Source organism: Paramormyrops kingsleyae, chromosome 2, assembly GCF_048594095.1.
Source record: "Paramormyrops kingsleyae isolate MSU_618 chromosome 2, PKINGS_0.4, whole genome shotgun sequence".
NCBI classification, from domain to species: Eukaryota; Metazoa; Chordata; class Actinopteri; order Osteoglossiformes; family Mormyridae; genus Paramormyrops; species Paramormyrops kingsleyae.
The window spans coordinates 37,143,008-37,164,175 of record NC_132798.1 but is presented as its reverse complement, the minus strand read 5'-3'; the positions used below and the strand labels follow the sequence as shown (position 1 = coordinate 37,164,175).

Below are 21,168 nucleotides of genomic sequence, written 5' to 3'. Positions count from 1 at the left end.
AGTAATGGACGCTTCACTTATGTATTTTCCATTCTGTGGACGATAAGTGGCGCTGCAGTAGCAGTAAAGATATACCGAGCGGTTTGGCTACAATCCCGTTCCAGGTGTTGCTGTTTGATCCCTTCCGGTCTCCGTACTGGAATGCTAACTGCATGACGTCATGCATTCTACCGACGAGAGACTTTATAGCTGACGCTTTAAAAATTGTAACTTTTTCAGCTGCAAACTGCATTTTTTTCTACATTGCGACTGAATAAGGAATATATTATGGCGCGTCGCGAATATTCAAATCAATACAAAAAGTAATTTGGAGAAAAGACTGGACCATCATGTGAAGAAGAGAAATATTGTGGCCAGCAATTAGATGGAGGAACTGGAAGGTGAGTGACGAAGCACCCTGTAGTATTAAACAGCACTTTTAAATCTAGACTTAAAACTTTTCGCGCAGACATAGATTTCGATCTGTAAGCTGCCATTGATTTCGCGAACTGCGAGCGAAACGTGTAGGTTGTTAATGATCCAGTGTAAAATGCTTACTAGTCGTACAGTCGTGAAGTCGAGACACGACAGTGCCCCCCGCACTTTGCATTATCTTGAAGATATTAGCCGAATGTGATTTACTATTGTCGCGATTATATTTTGCGTTTCTTATGTGTCATGTGGTGTTTATTCTTGGCTGCTCTTAAATGTTGATTGCAGTGGTGAAGATGCTGGTAAATGTATTTACACTGATGCGACAGAAAGGAGCAAATCTGAAACTGATATGGAAGCTATGACAAGAACATTAATGTTTTGTATGTGTGTAGTTTTTCCTTCTTGAGTTGGATTTGATGTTTTACAATACTCGCCTCAAGCGTTGCGTAATATTTCAAAACTTTTTCCTTGTACGTTTCATTAAGATGGATTGTTTTTAATTAATAACATGATGTATGTGTTGCTCATCCGTAATAATCGTATTTGTTTTTAATTTACTGTCCTAGACCTATATGTCCAGGTCGGGGGATTTTTGAGGTCTTTTTTAATGTGATGAAAAATGTAACTTTTCCCTTTCGGCCGTCACAGGTAAAGAGGAATTCCACTGTGTTGGATGTGGAGGAAAGATTCAGGATAGCTTCTACTTGAAGGTTTTAAAGGAAACATGGCACAATGGCTGTTTCCAGTAAGTATGGGGATTTTTGCTTTTTCCAAATTAGTACTGTAGTGTATAATGCGCCAGTAACCTGCCCTCCAGTGCACAGTGGTATTGATTATTGTGCTATAGTGCCAGAAAATTGATGCAGGCTGATATTATTTATATAATTATTTAGAAAAGTAGCCACTTAAAATGTAACACATAACGTAAAATAAGTTCCCATTGAATGTGTCACAGTAACCAAAGACTTAACGTTTAAACCAGAGAACGTAACCTTTTAAGTGTAAGCCTCAATTGCAGTTTCGTGGATGCGCATGGTTAGTATTGTGTCTCTGCTAGGGGAAATGTTTTGGAAACAATGGTGTTTTCTTTGTGCGTTTGTGTGTGCCTCGCCAGGTATTGCACTTGTAGGCATGTATTATGGCCGGTATGCTAGCGCACATTCCTGAAGGACTCTAGGACATTTCTGACAGTGAAAATCCTGTTTTTCCTTTTCATGGGGTTAGTGTTTGGGGTGTGCTTTGTAGACCAGATTTATTTCTAAGGGAACCTGAGGTGAATGCATGGGTGGTGTACAAAAACAGGAGTACACTTTTACCAGGAACACGTGCTGGTGATGAGTGTTGCAGGAACTGTGTTTCAAACAAATAGTGAGATGCTACATTAAGACCAGTGTACATAAGACAGGATCAAGCAATGTAAATATGCTGTATGGCATAATAAACGCTGCATTGTTTACCATGGTATAAAGTCCCGGAAAATGTATAACGATGACAGCAAGGGAATTGGGGCTGACCAGGAAAAGGGGATTTGGCCTGTAAGAGATGCTGCTCTGCTTGGATGCTGTGATTACAGACATGCTGATTACAGACCACTGTGTCTGTTGCTGTCGGAACAGGAAGTCCTTTACCGAGATCCACATTTTTTCATCCTGTCGTGTCCCGTGTCTTTATGTATTTTATTTTTCTTCTCTTGTATCTGCCTCCAAAGTTATTTCCTGTCACCCATTGTCTTTTGTCTTCTGTTTAGCTAGGGCCACTGTTTTGTCTGTGGTGCTGTTCTTAACTTGCTTTCAAACCCACCTGCAGTATTGTCTCATAGTCTTTAAGCGCAATTGCAAAGGGTGCGATAGGAGTGTTAATTTATCCAGAAGTGAATTCCCACAGTTGCATAACAATCCTGGTATTAAATCAAATCAGTGTTGCTGTCTGTTCACCTGAAAAAGGGCTGGACTCTGTGCCAAACCCAGAGGCTTAATCATAGCTAAAATAACAGCTGTTTTCCAGGTGGTCACCACAGGGCTCTGACTACTGATGTAGTGCTGGTTTTTGGCCAGCTTCTGTCCTGAGGCAGTCAGCTACACTGATGCAGGAGACATGCTAGTGTCTTATGGAGTCCCGCCATTTCAATTTTTTTAACAGCGGCGTAAACGACATCGTTTCAATGCAGATTCCTTTTTCTATTTGCATTGAATAATTGAATCTCTCAGACTCTAAAAAAGAATGGTTCATCTCCCCTAAACACAGTGTGGGTAATTGAATTTTCTTCTCAGACTGGGTTTGTTTTAAGTGCAGGAAATGGTGGCACGCAGACAGTCCAGATTTACCCAGCAAACTGAGTCTCTCTCCCCTGTTGATAGTGGCCTTTCTGCAGCTACATTCGTACCCCAGAGTCTTTCTCTCACACAGCTGCTTATTTTATAAACATTTGCGACTCTGTAGAAAACGTATGTCATGTTGTACTACCATACTGACTCTCTGCCAAACACAGCGCAATCTTTGGCAAGGATGCCCTGGATGAACTATTTTGTGTTTTAATCCCCCCCCCCCACACACACACACCCAGCAAGAACAGACATGCTTATGGGGAAAGAAATTCCCAGCTCTCAAATATTGTTTGTTTATTTGGCTGTATTAATAGGAATTCCTCCTCAGACGTGTGAGGAAAGCATAGACAAGCCAGGCTTTATTTATTTTCTTTCCTCCATTTGATGTTGCTGAACGTGTAGGTCACTACTGCACACCGAAGTGCTTTGCAGTGTGTTGCACATTCCCAGACGTCGAATCAGGCCCATGAGTCTGGGAGTGAAGGCTGTGTGTGTGTGTGTGTGTGTGTGTGTGTGTGTGTGTGTGTGTGTGAGTGTGAGTGTGTGTGTGTGTTTGAGAAAATTGCACTTGGCTATGAGTACATGGCTGGCAGAACCTTAAAGTGCCTTAGACAGGCAGTGATAGCGTTGATGTTATGGCTAAACTACACTTTATTTTCTGAGTCTCATTGAGTTCATAGATGAGTCGGTGTGGGGCCTAGTAAGATGACGGCACCTTCTAAGATATCGGACCTTTCTGTGGTTCACTCAGGTTTGCTGAATGTTGTGGTCATTGCTCCTTACTGGCCTGGCTGTTCATTTTGAACCGCTTCCAGCCGTCTGATATGGAAAGATCGCAGCCAGGGAAATTCCTCCCTTAACAAGCTGGAATAACTAGGAGGAGAAGATTTGCTGCTGTTTGATCTCCTACCTGCCCCTCGCCTTTTTTTCTATTTTGATAAGGTCATGAGCTCAGTGGGTTGATAGCTCATGTTTCAGCAATTTTTGTTTTATTTTACGTAGTTATTTTATGTAGTTATTTTATGTAGTTTGCTTTACCCGGTGGAAGGAAACAGAGTAAACTTGGTGGTGTCAGTGTTGAGTGGCTAAATGGAAAGTCTGTGAAAAATAGATCTCTTCATATGTCTTTCCTCATGCTTGCTGTTGTACGTCAAACATAGCTTAGTTTGCATTTGTGTGTAATAGAGCAGACTGAGGATTTGACCAGGTGTTGGGCTATTTTGTCTGGTGTCACTTTTATTGTCCTAGTGAACAAGTTAAAGATAATCCAGTTTCAATGATTTTGGGAAGTAACATTTCTTTTCGATGAAAGGACTGGCATCGGTTCATTTTAAGTACATTACATGCATGTTCCTTTGGTTGATCATGTGTTAGTATGAGGTTGTCTTGATGGGTTTCTTGCTTACTGTTTCTCTCTACCGTGAGTGGCATTGACACAGGACGTTTGGCCGAGTCCAGTTGGCCCCGCCACTTAGGCTCTGTGACTGCCCAAACTGGCATTCTCTCACCTCTGAATCTGATTCTCGTTCATCCAGCGAAGGCACATTAGTCTTTGAGAGTGCTGGGTAGTGTATATGAGGAGAATTTGGCATTACGAGAAACCAGAATGTCATCTTCACAGGAGGCATGTTTTTAGAACATTTGGGCATATATGTTAAGAACTCGGTCAAGAGAACAGAAGTGAGATATTTATGTAAAAAAAATGATTGATCAAAAACCAACCAATAGAATCTGGTCCAAACAAAAAAGTTCAGTCAAAGTGAAGGGCACAGCTGTTGCATAGGTATACACAGAAAACGTGGGGTTTACACGCTCCCCTTCAGGGTGCCCCCGATCCTCTAGGACCTCTCTCCCCTGTGGGTCCTTTCTCCTCCAGGTGCCGTCTCTCTGGGACCCCTCTACCGTCCGGGGTCCCCTCTCTCCACAAGGTCTCCAAGGTGGACTGCTGCAGTTGGATGTTTGCCCGTGGTTTTTTTTAAGAGCTTTTTTATGTAGAGGATTAAGCTGCCTCACATATCCAGTGGAGTGTTTGAGTGGCTCCAAATTCTACCCTAATTTAAAGTTCTTGACCTTAAATTACTTCACTAAAAATATGACTGTATTAAAATGGGTAAGTAAATTAGCATAAAACTAAACAAAACAGATTTTTCAAGATTTTCTTACTTTTCTCTCTGTTTGTACATGGTATTGGGTCCTCTTTTTCTTCATCCCTTTTTTGGGCCTTTTCTTTTTTGGGGGGGGCTTTTTTTTGCAGCCTTTTTCCACGCTTGTTTTGTCTTGTTGTACATCTGGCACTCCCAGACTCACCGACACGGCAGGGCGCCCAGCACCTGGGCAGTCGGCCAACTCCCCGGACCACAGCACGCTCTCGTTTTTATCCAGACGGACTTTCAGCACCACTGAGGCCTTTTCACCGAGTCCCGCTGCAGCAGAGGTTGAGCAGCTTCCTGCTTTCAGGACCCGCGTAGCCACGACGGTTCTGTTTCTGCAGGGCGAGACGTGCCAGACTTCCACCAGAGGTTTGCGTTCCTGCTCCTGCCGTTGTAAAAGAACTAAACCTGTAAGGAGCTTTAAGGCAAGACTGGTTGGCAACGAGGGAATATCTGTCAAGAGTTTTGGCTAAGATGTAGGAGGCGCCCCTGAGAGGGCTCGTACCATCGGCCAACAAAGAATGAATATCATAAGACCCTCCGATGTGGCCTGGACAGGGCCCCACCGGACCTCGTGGTGAAACCTGGTGGGTTGTAGGTACCAGTTTATCACACAGGTGTTCCTTTCCCCTTCGGCATCTGGAGCATCCTGAGCAAAGAACATTCCGTCTTCATTGGAAAACACCCGCCCCGTTTGCCAGACTTGCCAGTTTTGCCCAGTTGGAATGGACTGAATGAGCCTGTGGTTTTCAAAAAAAAAAATAAAAAAAATCTATGATGCTTGTATTTGGTATTTTATTATGAATTTTTGATCACATAGAAGTAACAGCTGCACCCCAATCTGTCGTTACTGCTCTTTAAAAACTTAATATTTAGAAAATGGTTTTAATGGAAAGTTAATTCTTGCCAGGTTGCAAATGTCTTCCAGATGAGCCTTTTTTGCCAGATTTTGTCTTTTTAATATGATAAAGTGTCTTTTGGATGGTGCGGTGGCTTATAGGAAACTATTTCTAAAAGTGACGTGAGAAATGTGTGTCTGAAGCTTGCAATTGGTGAGTTCACAAGGCACTGCTAGTCACCTGTTGGTTTGACCCACTTCCCATTGGTTGCTTTGTCAGCTGTTCCCATTGGGTCAAATCAGACAGTGATTGATTGGGGCTCACTAATCCTGCCCTCTTTAGGTCTCATTTTCTCACTTTAACTTCCAGTTGGATTTTGCATCTTATTTTAGGCCTTTGTCCTTCCATGGTGATATTCATTATTCCCTATCCATGTTTTTTGTGCTTCCCTGTGATCTTGTGCCCAGGTGTTGCCATGACTTCTGGTATAAAAAGCTTTTTTATAAGGATAACAGCTTTTGTCTGTTATCCTTTCTTGAAGCCCAAGCTTAAGTTCCACTGTCACTGACACCGTCACTCTTGAGGATTAGCCCTCCCCGTAGGTACAGGGCTGTGGTGTCAGTGCAAATTGAAATTTAACTGTCTTTTTCTTTAGAAGTCTTCTTTTAAAATGCCTGTCTTGGGGGCCTCAACCTTCAGGTAAAAATATTCCAGAAATAGCTCATACAGAAGTTTTGTGTTCCAACCTCTTCTTGGTCTGCGGGTGGCGAGTTGTGACACGTTCCAGAAACACGGGCCTTATACCCGGTGACAGGAGGAGGAGGCCGCAAACAAAGGTGATCATTCAGCCCGAGCTGGCGTCTAGAGCATGCCCTTGTTCACGCCCCTGGGCATGGTTTCTGGAACTAATCTTGCTGATTAGCTCTTGCTGCCTCCAGAGGTGCCTTTCTACCATAATGTCCCTTTAATTCACTGGAACGCCAGACCTTTTCCAGTGTTGAGGAAGTGAAGACGGTGTGAAATTGAAACCATTATGCTTCTAGGCAAAAGTCCAAAATTCATGCTTCACTTGCCATCGCAATGAGATCTACATAGGGGTTTTCCATTATCTGCCAGCTTATTTTGTTTTTCTTATGAGGTCCAGTTCTGCCTCTTGTAACATCAGGTCTCCACTCCTAAATAAGATGTTTACAGTAAATCGATTGATGATACTGGAGTTCAAAGTTCCTGGTTTCACTGATCTATAAATAGCCTAGTTTAATCTCTGCAACCTATCTTCTGAATCAGTGTATATAATCAGGTCCAGCGGGTGGCATGGCCGTTGAGCATACAACTCTCCGCAACGACAACTTGCTGTCGACACATGGAAAAAGTGTTCCTGTAAAAAGATCAGATTATTAAATGTACACATTAGGAATAACAATGTAGTGTATTGTTTTGGACATTATTTTTTGGACAACAGGAGGCCTGCTGGATTGAAGGAAAAATGACAAGATGGGATTTTTGGTTAGAAAAGGTAGCATAGTGGTTTAGGATCTGGACTGTTAACCAAAAGGTTGCTGGTTCCAGTTGCCAATGAACCTGAAAAATGTTAACCAGTTCCAGTAAATACTAATTCTATTAATTGAAATGTTCACTTAATAGTAAAGCCTCAAGTAAGCAAATGTGCATGTGAAGTAACTAACTGCTTATGGAAAAACTCTGGAAATGATAGTGATGCAGTGGTGATGAGCTGCCTTATTTTGTGCCCCCCGCCCCATTCAGATGCTCGGAGTGCTGCGTCCACCTGACCAACTGGTACTATGAGAAGGACGGCAAGCTGTACTGCCGTAGCCATTACTGGGAGAAGTTCGGCGAGATGTGTCACGGATGCTCTCTGCTAATGACTGGGCCGGCTATGGTGAGTGTGTTTTGTGTTCTTATGCTGGGAACTGTTGTGTATTCTAGTATGAGATGTAAAGATGGTGGGCAACAAACACGCTACGTGTCCAGATCTGCAGAAGGCTTTTGCCTGGTTACTGCTTGATCCTTGTCTCTGTGTTCCTCACTTCTGTCATAAGTGGAGGAATGCCTTCAGAAAGTTATCCAGATATCACTTTGTCACAGGATGAATCCACGCCTTCTCCTGGCATGCGGGGACCCTGTCTTGTCTTGTTTTCTTTTTCTCGAAAATGGGTGTTACCTCCAGCATAGAGCACCTTCTGAGTTATCAGTCCTGCAGGCAGCCCTAGGTTTGGGGGGGGGTTGGTTCTTCTGCCAACCTAGGGGGAGTCACTAACCATGAAACAGGATGATTTGCTCCAAATAAAAACCAATAAATAAAAATAAAATATAAAGAATAAGATGTGTAACTTGGGTGTTTTTGTGCGGAAGCTCGTCTGAGGTCAGCTGAACATTTTCTGAAGTGTATATTTGATTTTATTTCCTAATGTGTCTAATTGTTTGTTATCAAATGAAGATATTGGTTGGGGAAGGCTACGGTTTAATAGCCTTTTCATATACAGTCCTATGTCTTAATGGTTTGTTTTAACCCCCCTTGTCTTTCCCATTCAGAGTACTATGCTTGGGGGGATTTTCCAGTGAACGTTATCTGTCAGTTTCCAACCATTTTCACTGTATTGAATTGCCATGGCTACACTGGATGGGCTATTAAGTGATATCAATCATGTCCAGAGTTTCATGGTCACAGCTTCATCTGTAAATTTATGCCTTTTTGTTCAGGTTAAGATTCCTTCTGAGAAATATGGAGTTTGTCACAATATCACTACTGGAATAATTCTTCAGTGATTTCAGAGTTATTACAATAAGATCATGTGTGGTGGTCTTGCCTCCCTGAGAAGAGGGACTTTGATCCTCCAGTAGCTGCACACCTGCGTTTTGAATCCTACATTCTTTTTGTGGGCGGTTGGTGTTTTCTCCCCCAAATAGTGTGGGATACCTGCAGGTCCTGAAGTTTCCTCTTGCTCTCCAGAAACATGCAGTTACGTGAACCGGCATCTCTAAATTGCCGATATTGGGAGCGTGAGTATGTGCCCTCTGGTGTCTGAGCTTCAGGGTGTTCCCTTGTTCCCTTGCCTTGTGCTTCATGTTGCTGCCTGGGATAGTCTCCAGGCCTTTCCCCTGCAATCTTTGTGCTGGAGAAGTGGTTTGAAGATGGATGGATTACTGAAGACCTTCTTTGAAGAGGTCAGAGAATAATTTTGTTTTCCCCAAATTGAATAATGGGGGTACTTTGGTTTCCCACACTCCAAAGGCATGCAGTTAAGCTAATTAGTCTTTCTAAATTGCCAGTAGTATGTGTGTGCTCATATTAGCCCTGCGAGGAACTGGTGCCCCACCCTGGGTACCTTGTTACCCTCTACAGGATGAGCATACACATGGGTGGATGGGTAACGATGCCTGCCACTTTGTCCACCTGAGATGCTGTTCTTGCAGGCAGATCTTCAGACAGCACTTTCAGGGGGGGTGGTCTGTAAAAATTATCTATAGCAAACTGGTTTCAATTGTCATAGAATAGGAATTTTGCCTGCCCCAACCTCCCCATGATTCCAGCATAGTTGGGTACAATATCCAACCCCCAAACACTGACACGTCATAGCATAAGAGTTTATTTTCGGAGATTTTGGTGAAACTTTCCCCTTCTTTAGAAATAAATGAATATAATCGAAATGTAGCCACAGAGATCCTAATGGTCATGAGAGATCAAAAATCTGTCACGGAGAGACCGCAGGCACGGGGGACCATCCGGAGGTTACTCAGCCGCTATGTGCTTTCAGGCATCTCAAACTGGGGGCGCGGGAGCCTCAGCAGGGTCACTGGGGGTCCAATGGTTTGCGGCTCTTGGTTGGTCAGATGGTCTGGTTCTGTGAGCTCATGGGTATCCGACCAGTGGAGAACTTCCTGTCGCAACCGGCCGCAGCTAAATCTTGTTTGTTTTTGTTTTTTTACAACTAATTAAATGTGGATCCTGAAGTGAACTCATACAAGAAGGTCCCTCAATAACCAAGACAAATAATAGGCCTTTCGATTCCGCCTTGGCCGCACTGCCAGGCTGCCAGCTTGCCAAGTATTTCTGGCAAGGGCCGTCCAGGCGGCTGTGAGCCTCAATCCGGCGAAGAGATTTTGGGTCATTTTGTTTCCTAAGAGGGTTGTGCGGCCAGCGCTGACGACTGCCTCATCCTCATTTGCGGAATACACAGTGAAGCAGCCCTTTGTGCGCTAATGAGGTGAGTGAGGTGCTCAGTGCTTCACTTTAAGGAGCTCACCTTGTTACCTGAGATTGGCTGCAATGTACAGCCATGAGTGTTTGTTAGTAGTCGTCTCTGGTGCATGTTTTGGCTCTTTCTGTTATTTCTTTGAGTTGGATCTATAGCATATTATATTTTGTAAAGCATTACGAAGATAACATCTGATTGTCCTCTGCAGCAGACGTCTCTGGGCACCTCTGTTATTTAGTGAAGATGAGCCTGTGCCTCTGTTTGTCTCTTGGTTACGTAACCACGGCTCCCGCCCCCCCCCCCAGCTTGTTTTCCTTGCGCTCTCTCCTGCTGGAGTGGTTGTGTGTCAGAGAGGGTGACAGTAAGCTGGGGAAATTGCTGGAGAACCACCTTCGATGTGCTGAGATGGGTCTCCCATGCGTGACCTCATCACAGCGCAGACTGCTTACCTGCACTTTCCCTCAGAAAGGTGGCTTTCCTATGCACTCGTCTCTGTTCTGATGTCTGTCATCATCCTACATTGTCAGGAGAGAATGGTGGCTCCCTGATTGGGGGGGGGAAACCAGTAGTGGGTGTGATCTGGCTTCCTAGTGACCAGTGAAGGCTCTTCCACATACCAGGAGATGAGGACCCAGTTTAGAATCATGATTCAATTCTTTATAGTAATTGTAATAAATATGTACAAAAGTACAAATGCATAGTATGTAGTGATGCGGTGCATGAAGTCCTCTAATGTGGCGTTTTTCAAACAGTGTCCAGGGTGTGATGACACAGAATGGAATGGCACTTGGGGAAGCTGTTCGTGCGAGAAAAAGAAAGCGAGAGTTAAGAGAAGGCTGCGAAGGCGTGGCCTGCTGTGGGGTGCTGCCTCACCTCGTACCTGATTACTTGGCCATCCATGTGGTTTTCTGCCAGTGTCACATAGACGGGGAGGAGGGGGCAGCTGCCAGCGTTCCCTGTCATAACGCCTTTGGGAGACGACGGGCGATACATGAGTTCTGTCTCTGTGATCCGCTTCCAGGTGGCAGGCGAGTACAAGTACCACCCAGAATGCTTTGTGTGTTTGAACTGCAAAGTGGTCATAGAAGAACAGGACACTTATGCCTTGGTGGAACGCTCCAAGCTTTACTGGTAAGTGCCCCTAAGTATGCTGGGTAATGAGCTACTTTTGCGGCTTCATTTAAATTCCTATGGAGTTTTTAGTGTAGTTTATCACCCACCCTCCATATTTACTCAGACTTCAGAGTTTTTTTGTTTTGTTTTCCCAGGGTTAAAAACCCCATTTGCGTTCTGTAGTAGCGTAGGTACTAGCCGATCTAGTTGTCTGATTTGTCACTGTGATCCCCTTACGATTCCTTCGACCTCCATCAGCGGGAGCTGCCACCGGGAGATAGTCCTGACGCCCATGCTGGAGAACCGCTCTGCTGACTCCGCGCTCGACTCCCTGCCGCACACCGTCACCTTTATCTCCATGCCGGCCGCCGCCAACGGCAAGCGGGGCTTCTCGGTGTCCGTGGTACGGGACTGTGCCAGCGGCAAGGCTACTGTGCAAGTCAAGGAGTAAGTGTGTGCCCTCCTTACCAGCGCACAGGGCAAGAAGCAGATTGGTGCTCATTTCAGCCATACCTAGCTTCACAGCACATTGTCCTATCAACTGTATCTCGACAACCAATGAACTTCTCAACCTGTAGATCAAACAATGCAGAATTTGTTAGTATCCAGCTCAGTGTCAGTGTGTTTGTGTCACTCTGTTCTGCATGGTGACAGTGTTTAGGAGAATAAAAGACCCAGATGATTTTTATTAGTGTGTTCGGTTAAGTTATGTCACTTCTGTGCCCCTCAGGGTTCGAGGGATGCACATCAGTCCGGAAGTGAGGAACGCCATCCATGTTGGTGATCGGATTCTGGAGATCAATGGCATCTCTGTAGCTACATTAATGGAAGATGAGGTGAGCATCTGAATTCCATTTCCTTCACCCAATGAGATGTCTCCTTAAAAGGCTGTTTTGGGTGATTATAGCGGGCTAGTTTATGTTGTTGAAACCCGAGTAGTAGTACTACTAGTGATCATGCTGTCCTGAATTTTCATGATTCTTAAGCATTTCTTTTCAGGAAATTAGAAGGTAAAAATCATTTTGTGTATATCAGTTTGGTAACTACCTGATTCCCGAGGAGCACATCATTAGTCTGCGGGATTTTCCTTTTATTCATGCCTACTTAAACTGGAAAAAGTGGCATCCAGAATCTGTCAGCTACATTGCTTTGAGCTGTTTACCATTTATGTGAGTCTTATCTGCATGTTTTATAAATCACAGCAGTTCCTGATCTAAACCCTAAGTCAGGTTTCTCCTGTTATTTACAATGAAAGTCCCTAAATCCTAATCTGCTTTTAACCAAAGGTGGTTTTATATCTGGGAGACTGAGATGGAATGCTTTCATTTTCCCTTTTATAGTACATAATACAGTAATTTATAGTAAATGTAATTAGATGTAATTTTATAGTTACTTAGATTCATAGTAATTCTAGTCCTCCACAGCTCAGTTCTAGGTCCATTCTGGCAAACTTCCACCCATTTGAAAAAGCAGGTGACTTTAAGCACAGAATGCACAATTAAAAATTTCAGATTTTAAAAAGAGTTAAAAAAAAAAAAAGGTCCAATACGAATTTATGTAAATATAAAGTATTTTGGTGCAATGTCAGATGCACATAATTGAGAGCAGTTACCAATGCGTTGCTTGAAGTCGGTGTTTAAATTTTTAGCAGCTGTTTTTTAATACAAACCAATTCATCTGGGCTGGTTGAATGAGGAAATGATTTGGGGGTGGGGGTGTCGACTTTGCAACTTTTGCCTGGAAGAACTGACACCTGCTGGTCAGGCAGTAGTAATGCTGAAAATCATCTTGTGCTCACCCTGAGAAACATTGTACTGATTGTTTACAGGTGACCCACCTTGACTTTATTCTAATGTGATGCATCTATAATCTTGCCATTTGCCTTTTTATTGTACCCTACTGCTTATATGTGCATCATATTCAAAATTACAGTTTCCTGATATTTTGTGATTCTGGTCTACTTTTTTAATAAGGGTTATTAGGTTCAGGTGTGTCTGTGAGCGAGAGGGAGGGAAGCAAGAGACTGAGACACAGAGATGGACTCTTAAGATCCTCTGCTCTCATTGGCTCTCCCAGATGAAGGATCTGATCCACCGGACCAGTCAGACACTGCAGCTGCTCATAGAGTACGACCCTGTCAGGCAGCGGCTGGACAGACTCCGCCTGGGGTCCTCGCACACGAGTCTAGGGGCACCCGCCACCTCTCGGATGCGCCTCTCATCACCCACCAATGCTGTTCTTGAGAGGCGTGCCCCCGTTGACGACTGTACCCTGAACAGGAGGTCATTAAGGTACAAGGCAAAGTCACAATAAGAGATGTGATACTTAACCAGCAGGTAATATGTAAACCAAAAGGCTGCTGGTTTAAGTCCCAGAAATCTATATTGGAAAAGGTCTGCGACACAAATGAATCCAGGGAAACGTACAAGGTTTGAAGTTTGAATGTTTGGTTAACCGGCGAGAGAGGACGAGTGGAGGTGGCCGTATTTTATTCTTTATTCCCATCAACATCCCGCACAATTATTTAATGACGCAGGCAGGGTTGTGGAGTCGGTAGATAAATGCTCCGACTCCGACTCCTCAGTTTCTAAATCTTCCGACTCCCCGACTCCGACTCCTCTGTATGTATATACTATGCTAATGTATTTTCTACATCCATTGAAGGAAAGGAAGGCAACATACATGTCATTTCACCACAGAACTACTGGCTAGGAAGCCAACACTCTACTATAATGCCAGATTAAAGACAAACACAATGAAAACAAGGATTTTGCCACCGACCGATGTGTGTGTACAATCGCGGCAATTGATTGGCGGCCGCAGATTGCGGGTGTCCACATGGACGAGCAGATCCAGCTTGCCGAAAATCTCGACCACCGCCCCCATCCAAAGTAATGTGATGCCTCTGTCTGCTGCAGTGGCTGTCTCCTCTGTCAGCCAGCCGGAAGTTTAGTGCATTGTGTCACTCACCGGCCAGCTGATCAGCAGAACGAGCCTCTGCTGGAGACAGGTAGGGAGATCTGTGTTCTCGGCTCCTTCGGCCCCCTTCACTAGCGCATAGCGAAGGGGAGCCGACGGAGCTTAGAACACACCAGATGATTTTTCAGGCATTTGACGCGTGATGACTCGTTGAACGGCCGAAAAATCGGCAGTGCATCTGTAAATGTATGGGGGGCTTTAGGCTAGGTTCACAGTTCCCTGTAACAGTGGAACACGACACAATGGAAAGCGGTGCCGCACCTTACCTGTGCATTACATCCCATATAATGACGCATACAGTCAATGAAAAGCATGCTTCATGGTTACTTGACATGTTCGTTTTCTGGTAACATTATGCACTGCATGCATTGGGCTTTATTCTTACAGCAGAGAAGTAGTTCATTATGACTGTTTGTGAATTGGGACATTTCAACTTACTTTTTTAATTCCCATTTAAATTTAGTAGGAGTCGGAGTCGGAGTCGGTTAACTTTTTGCCGACTCCGACTCCAGGTACCCAAAATTGTCTCCGACTCCGACTCCGACTCCACAGCCCTGGACGCAGGATATTCCCATGATTTTCAGCAGTTTAAGTATTCCCAGTAATGGGAAAGGTCATCGGTAAGGTGACTGGTTAATGGTTCAGATTAGTATTTGTTTTCTCAGTAAATTACAAAGCTTCTAAAATAAAATGAATATTAACATGAGCTCTGCCTTTCTTTTAATGCTGCCGCTGGGTAACAGGCGCAGCAACAGTATCTGTAAGTCTCCCGGGCCGACCTCACCGAAGGAGCGCCCCCTTCTGTCCGGGGACATCGGGCGCTCAGAGTCGCTGCGCTCCATGAGCAGTTGTTCTCACCGCATCTTCCGGCCATGTGACTTGATCCACGGCGAAGTGCTGGGAAAGGGCTTCTTTGGCCAGGCCATCAAGGTACGCAGCTGCCCCGGCAGTGCCTAAGGCTCTGTGGCAATTCAGCTGTTCCTTGATTTGTCTGAGCGAAAGTAAGTTATAGCTGTTTCACTTAAAGGCACTTAAAGGTCATTCAACCTTTTGTTCTTCGTTCATCTTAATTAGATAAGTATTACTTGGGCTAAAATTAACAGAAATGATGGTGACCAGCTACAATATGCTGTGACAGGTGACCCACAAAGCTACAGGGGAGGTGATGGTTATGAAGGAGCTCATTCGCTGTGATGAGGAGACGCAGAAGACTTTCCTGAAGGAGGTCAGTGCCGCTGCTCTGGGGATAGCACTGTGACTCCACAAAGTAGCCTGTTGGTTTTGCACATGCACACGGTATTGTCCAGGATCACAAGCAGGTCGGATATCATTCACAGATGGATCGCTTCAGGCTTCATGTACACAAGAGAAAAGTAATCCTAACATACAAGAACTTTATAGCCATTTGTCGTGGAGTGGAATCTGGGACCGAAAGCAAGGCAGGTGATGTGGTTATTCTGGGAACGCCTTAGAAATGCTGCGGAATGACTGTCTTCGACCTCATCAGGTGAAGGTCATGAGAAGTCTGGAGCACCCTCACGTCCTGAAGTTTATTGGTGTGCTGTACAAGGACAAGAAGCTGAATTTAATAACGGAGTTTATTGAGGGGGGAACGTTGAAGGACTTCATCAGGGACATGGTGCGTACCACCTCAGTTGTGTTAACACCACTGGCAGTGGAAGGAGTTTGACATTGGTGGGGGGGGGGGTTAAGGGTTCATCCCCATCTGACCTAATTGACCTCAGTAATGCATGGATTCATAAAAAAAGAGATGAAACAGGCTCATATTATTTTTTTTATTCATTAATTCATTCATTTGTTTAGGAAGGAGGGTGGAGTCTGCTGATATTGGGGGGAATGTCCCCCCGCCCCATTTCATCCATAACATGTTTACACCCCTAATGGATTCACTCTAGGTCCACACACAATGCTGACTGTGTGTTGGGATGTAGGCAGGGTTTAACTCTAATGCATGTTATTGCCACAGAACTAGGTGTCTTTATGTAGAAATATTTATAAAATGCTTTATTGTGCTGTTTATGCAGCCTTTACCTTGGTCGTTGGGGAAATATGTCATGTTTTCATGCTGCTGGATTAAAATGCAAGGCGGCATTTGCCTCACTGCTACTTTTTTTTTCTAGGATCCCTTTCCATGGCAACAGAGAGTCAGCTTTGCCAAAGGCATTGCTTCTGGAATGGTGAGCTGGTCAACCACTTGGAAACTGCTCCGACAAAAGCCAGTGTGCCCCCAAGTGGTCAAGCGAAGGGTTAACGTTGCTCACATGCCCCTCCTCCCAGTCCCTACTGGTCTCCAGGGAGACCAACTTTGTTGCTACAGCAAAGCAGCTTTGGTTCAGGTTTCGCACAAAGACTGGAGGGAACGAGGATGGCGACAGGGGGTGGGGGGGGGGATCAGTCTGAACTGACAAATACAAGTCTGTTGAAAGGCAACCCGCGGAGAAAGCAGTGTGTGTCTGTGTCAAATCTGTCCATGTATTTGTAACTTCTGTGGTATTGTCATGTACATAAACTTTTTGTTTACTGTTTTGTGTATGTGTGTCTGTCCCAGGCTTATCTGCATTCAAGGAGTATTATCCACAGAGATCTCAACTCGCACAACTGCTTGGTTAAACTGGTACGTGTGACGTTGTCCTGGTTAGATGCAGATTATGGGAAAATCCATAAAACCGGGAATATCTCAGGAAAAATACTGTAGCCCCAGAAAGTTCTCAATTCCACTGCTCTGAGCTTCTAATTACACCATAATTACACAGGCTTCAGCTTGCTTCTGAGCCTTTGACATAGTGTGGGCCCCTTTAAAAAAAAAAAAACACACACACACACACAAGGGAGGAGATTTTTGTGTCTGACTAGCATGCACCACGGTGTAGCGTGGGAAGATCCCCGTGAGCCAATCGGCCGCTGTTACGAGTGTGTTTACCACCATCAATGTGGGAGTGTTCCCCTCCCAGACAGCTCCGCAAGGCCTGGAGGCGGTCAGGGGAACGTCAATTTGAAACAGTCAGATAGCACCAGTTTTTACCTGTCATGTCATCATCACTGTTTTAATAAGTATAACCTTCGAGTATGGGTTTGATGGATGGATGGATGGATGTATGTATAAAGGAATCTTATAGCTCACTGAGTCTTTAAGAAACAGAAGTGTTGGGTTTTTAGTTTTATAAATTTTGATGTGCATCATAAGAGATCAGAACACCAATTTTTGCTGATGAAACTTTTTTTTTTCTCTTTTGAGATTTTGGAACTGGCACTCCAGTCAGTTTTATCAGTTGGACACCAAAAGAGGAAATAACACATCAATTATTATTTCATTTCTGATCACATCTGAGACAGATATGGATTTCCTTGGAACATCCTGCCACTGTTTGTTTTTTACCCGTCTCCAGCTTGGAGGCTGCATATCCAGAACATTTGTTTTAATGTGCTGGGGAGTAGATGAGACTTGCTGACTTGGCATAGATGTATGAGAGAGATTTCTATCTGTCATACATCTTTTCTGGTTTTAACAATGGCTGTCTCAAAGTACACTAAAGCCTGATGGAAATTAAGGATGCACATGCACAGTAGTTTCTATAAATGTTAGGCTTAGGATATTTCAATTTATTAAAAATTACTGTGTCTGTGTGTGTGTGTGTGTGTGTGTGTGTGTGTGTGTGTGTGTGTGTTTAATTGGAAGGCTTATGACTGCCAGTGGCTGGTGATCACTTAGGCACAGAGTAGCTGAAAGTTGGATACCAATGTCAAAAATGCCATGGAAATATCCTAATTTCAGTTGTCCCCCTGTTACTAGGACAACACAGTGGTGGTGGCCGACTTTGGGCTTTCCCGCTTGGTTGTGGAGGAGAAGGTCCAACACCCCCCTCCGGAGAAGCCCAACACCAAGAAAAGAATGTTTCGGAGGATTGACCGCAAGAAGCGCTACACTGTGGTGGGGAACCCATACTGGATGGCTCCAGAAATGCTGAACGGTAAGGTGAACACCTTCTCCTCATCTCTCCAGCTTCTTAGATCCTCGGGATGGGAAGATGTATCAAAGCTTGCGATATCAAACAATACTCTATGGTCCCATCAAAAGGCCTTTGTATCTCAGGCAAAGGCTACAACGAGAAGGTGGACATATTTCTATGAAATGAGCTTTTGATTCTCACATTAGTATGTTGAATAATTAAGTTAACCTTAACCATTATCTTGTCATCTTAATGGAGTTCCACCATTGCATGAAATACTATAGGAAGGATATTCACTCTCCTAGAAAGTAAATGACAAATTAAGGCCCAGTTACATCATAGCCACTCCATGACAATAATGACCCTTGACACGGAGCCCTTTGTGTCTCAGGCAAACGCTACGACGAGAAGGTGGACATATTTTCATTTGGGATTGTCCTCTGTGAGGTGAGAACCCCCCTTAACACCTGTTCAAAACCCAGATATCTCTCTCCTCAGTTACCCTGTGTTGAACACCCCCTCTCCACCCCCAAATAGCAGCTGCGAAGGGTGAAGGCACCTGCGGTAAATTGTGAAGCCTGTGTGGTGGTGATAACCTTGACTTGCCCCTGGTCATACTGTAGAAGGAAACTGAAAAGAATAGGCCAGTAACCAAGAAAGGAGCTCTTGGTGTTGTGAGGCTTTTATCAGTATGGTGGCCATTCTCTCTATCTCTCTCTCTTCCTCTCTCTCTCTCTCTCTCTCTCTCTCTTCCTCTCTCTCTCTCTTCCTCCCTCTCTCTCTCTCTCTCTCTCTCTCTTTCTTTGTGTGTGTGTGTGTCAGGGTAGTAACTGTCCTAGTATTGTCTGCCCTTCTTGCATATTCCAGTCAAACTAAAATAAGCAGTCATAAAATACACCAAAAAATGCTTTTCCCCAGATTATTGGCCAGGTTTACGCAGACCCAGAATGCCTACCTAGAACCTTGGACTTTGGATTGAATGTGGCCAAGTTCCAGGAGAAATTCCTTCCAGATGAGAGCCCACCTGCTTTCTTCCCATTGGCTGTGACTTGCTGTGACCTCATCCCTGAGAACCGGTGGGTGGGACCTGTCAGTGGTACTGGTTTGCATGTCTGTGTTCTTGGTGTTTACCTAAGGTAACATATTAAAATTAATTTATTTTGTTTATTCAGAATATAATTAAAAGACAGGAATTTACCTCTAACATCAATTAACATATTAATGACCCATAAACACCAGGCTCAGCCTAAGTTCTGCCCTTTTTCCCTTCCAGACCACCATTTGAGAAGCTGGAGGACTGCTTTGAGGCCCTGGCCCTCAACCAGGAGATGGGCATCCCTCTGCCCGCCGAGCTGGAGGAGCTGCACCAGAGTCTGCCACACCTCCACGAGCCCCACGGAGCAGGGCTGAGGGATACAGAAGGTGATAGCAAGACCTAGCCCCCACCAGCCCCCTCCCTTCACACACACTAGAACCGCGTGTCTGTTTATGCACTAATATGTCGTGGGGCACGATGGACTTTGATGTGTTTACATAGTGGGACTGGTCCTCCTGTCGTAAGGACAATGAAGCCTTCAGGAAACGGGCCAAAAAACAGGATGGGAGGAGAGAAGCATTTCAACAGGAATTACTTGCTCTTAGTAATGGGACTTGTTTTTTTTTATATATATCTCATGCTGGAATCCAGATTTAATGCCTCAAGCAGTGTGCCACTATTTCAGTGAAAATGCCGCCGTCTTAATGTTTCTGACTTAATGGTTCTTAGTTTGACCCCAAGCTGGGGACCTTTTACTGTCTTTGTTTTGTATTAACCTCAAAGTGAATGTGATATATATTGTTTTTTGTTATCTAAGTGGGGTCGGCTACCTTGCTGATATCCGCAATGGTCCAGGTCGCACTAATACTCTGGACCAAGACTAGTGTAGCTACTGGCGACACCTGGTCGTCCAGCCCGTGAGGGCACAGCCCCGTGGAAAACTAGACAGACTCATTTGTTGACAATTGGTGTTGCCATGGCAAGCGTATAACCGTCTTAAACGAACGCACTGACGTGATTGTTATAGTATAGGGACCCTTTAGCAAAAAGTTCTTTGAACTTTAGGCGTCACAGGTTTAAATAATAAATATTTAATTGTGTCTTTGTAGGAATGTTCAATATTAAGGCTCACATAACTACCCACCCGCCTTAAAATTTCAGAAAAGTCTCTTTTTCTCACACCATTGTCAACTGGAGCAGTGTAATTGTTTGGAGAATTTGCACACGTGGCCCAGGTTTAACTCATCTTGGGTTATTTTCCACACTTCCTGATCTCCTGTGCCATAGAAAATCACTGTCTTATTGTTTTTTTAATTTTTTATTTTTTATTTTTTTTTAAACGGACTTCAGTAAATCCAAGTGGTTCTGATTTGAATAAAACTGGATTGATTTTTTGATAAAGCAAATTGTGTAAAATATACAGAATGTTTTTATGTATAGGGGCTTCAAGAGGAAACTGGGTGTATTAATTTCTGGAGTAATCATTCAGATGGAATATCATGTACGAACACCTGTGAATAATTTTTGTTATAGTTGCTACCCTTGTTTCTGCGGTACAAATTGTAACCACTGTCCTGTGTATCACTATGGTGTTCTGTCACCAAACAGGATGCTTAATTAAAAAAAAAAAGAACAAACCATAACATTGAAGTTGTGAACATGTTTTGACAATCCCTTAATGCATGTTTTGTATTGAAGTAATTTCTTCCTTGGTGTTTCAAAATGGAAATAAAAAATAAAAATTAGTCAATTAGAACTTTGAGTTGAGTGGGTCGTACTGAATAAAGTACAAAATCATTATAATTTAAATTGTTCCCAATTAATTCAAGTCCGGAAGCTTCATCTGCAGTTTAATGAACAAACTATGCTAGAGATCCGCTATGCGGAAATGGTAGAAATGGACTCCAGCAACCGTGGTTGTAGTGTTATATACGTGAGCAACATCACCACATTAAGAATTTCTGTTCTGTCATTGAAAAAAATACTTACGCCCTTTTAAATTAGATGGTGTTACCTGATTATTATTTAGTACCATGTGTGTTTAGGGAGGAAGGGGGTTCGGGGCTGATTTGGTCCCTAACAATGTTGAAAACAAACGTAATCCCTTGATTTGTCTTCATGATACAGT

The 21,168-nt window shown here is 43.9% G+C and overlaps 1 protein-coding gene across 2 annotated transcripts; it reads left to right on the top strand.

The window, feature by feature from the left end:
- Positions 1 to 124: 124 nt before the first annotated feature.
- limk2 (LIM domain kinase 2) lies at positions 125 to 20,796 on the top strand. Of its 2 annotated transcripts, XM_023804364.2 has the most exons (16): positions 125 to 380; positions 1,063 to 1,159; positions 7,492 to 7,627; positions 10,966 to 11,075; positions 11,316 to 11,504; positions 11,788 to 11,893; positions 13,134 to 13,348; positions 14,780 to 14,966; positions 15,175 to 15,261; positions 15,544 to 15,675; positions 16,178 to 16,234; positions 16,606 to 16,671; positions 17,848 to 18,025; positions 18,396 to 18,451; positions 18,923 to 19,080; positions 19,278 to 20,796. In XM_023804364.2, the coding sequence occupies exons 1-16, from the start codon at positions 365 to 367 to the stop codon at positions 19,441 to 19,443; spliced, it is 1,956 nt and encodes a 651-aa protein (XP_023660132.1). In that variant the 5' UTR covers positions 125 to 364; the 3' UTR covers positions 19,444 to 20,796. The 2 variants fall into 2 exon arrangements, with proteins under 2 accessions (XP_023660132.1, XP_072565176.1); XM_072709075.1 differs by lacking the exon at positions 16,606 to 16,671.
- Positions 20,797 to 21,168: the final 372 nt, after the last annotated feature.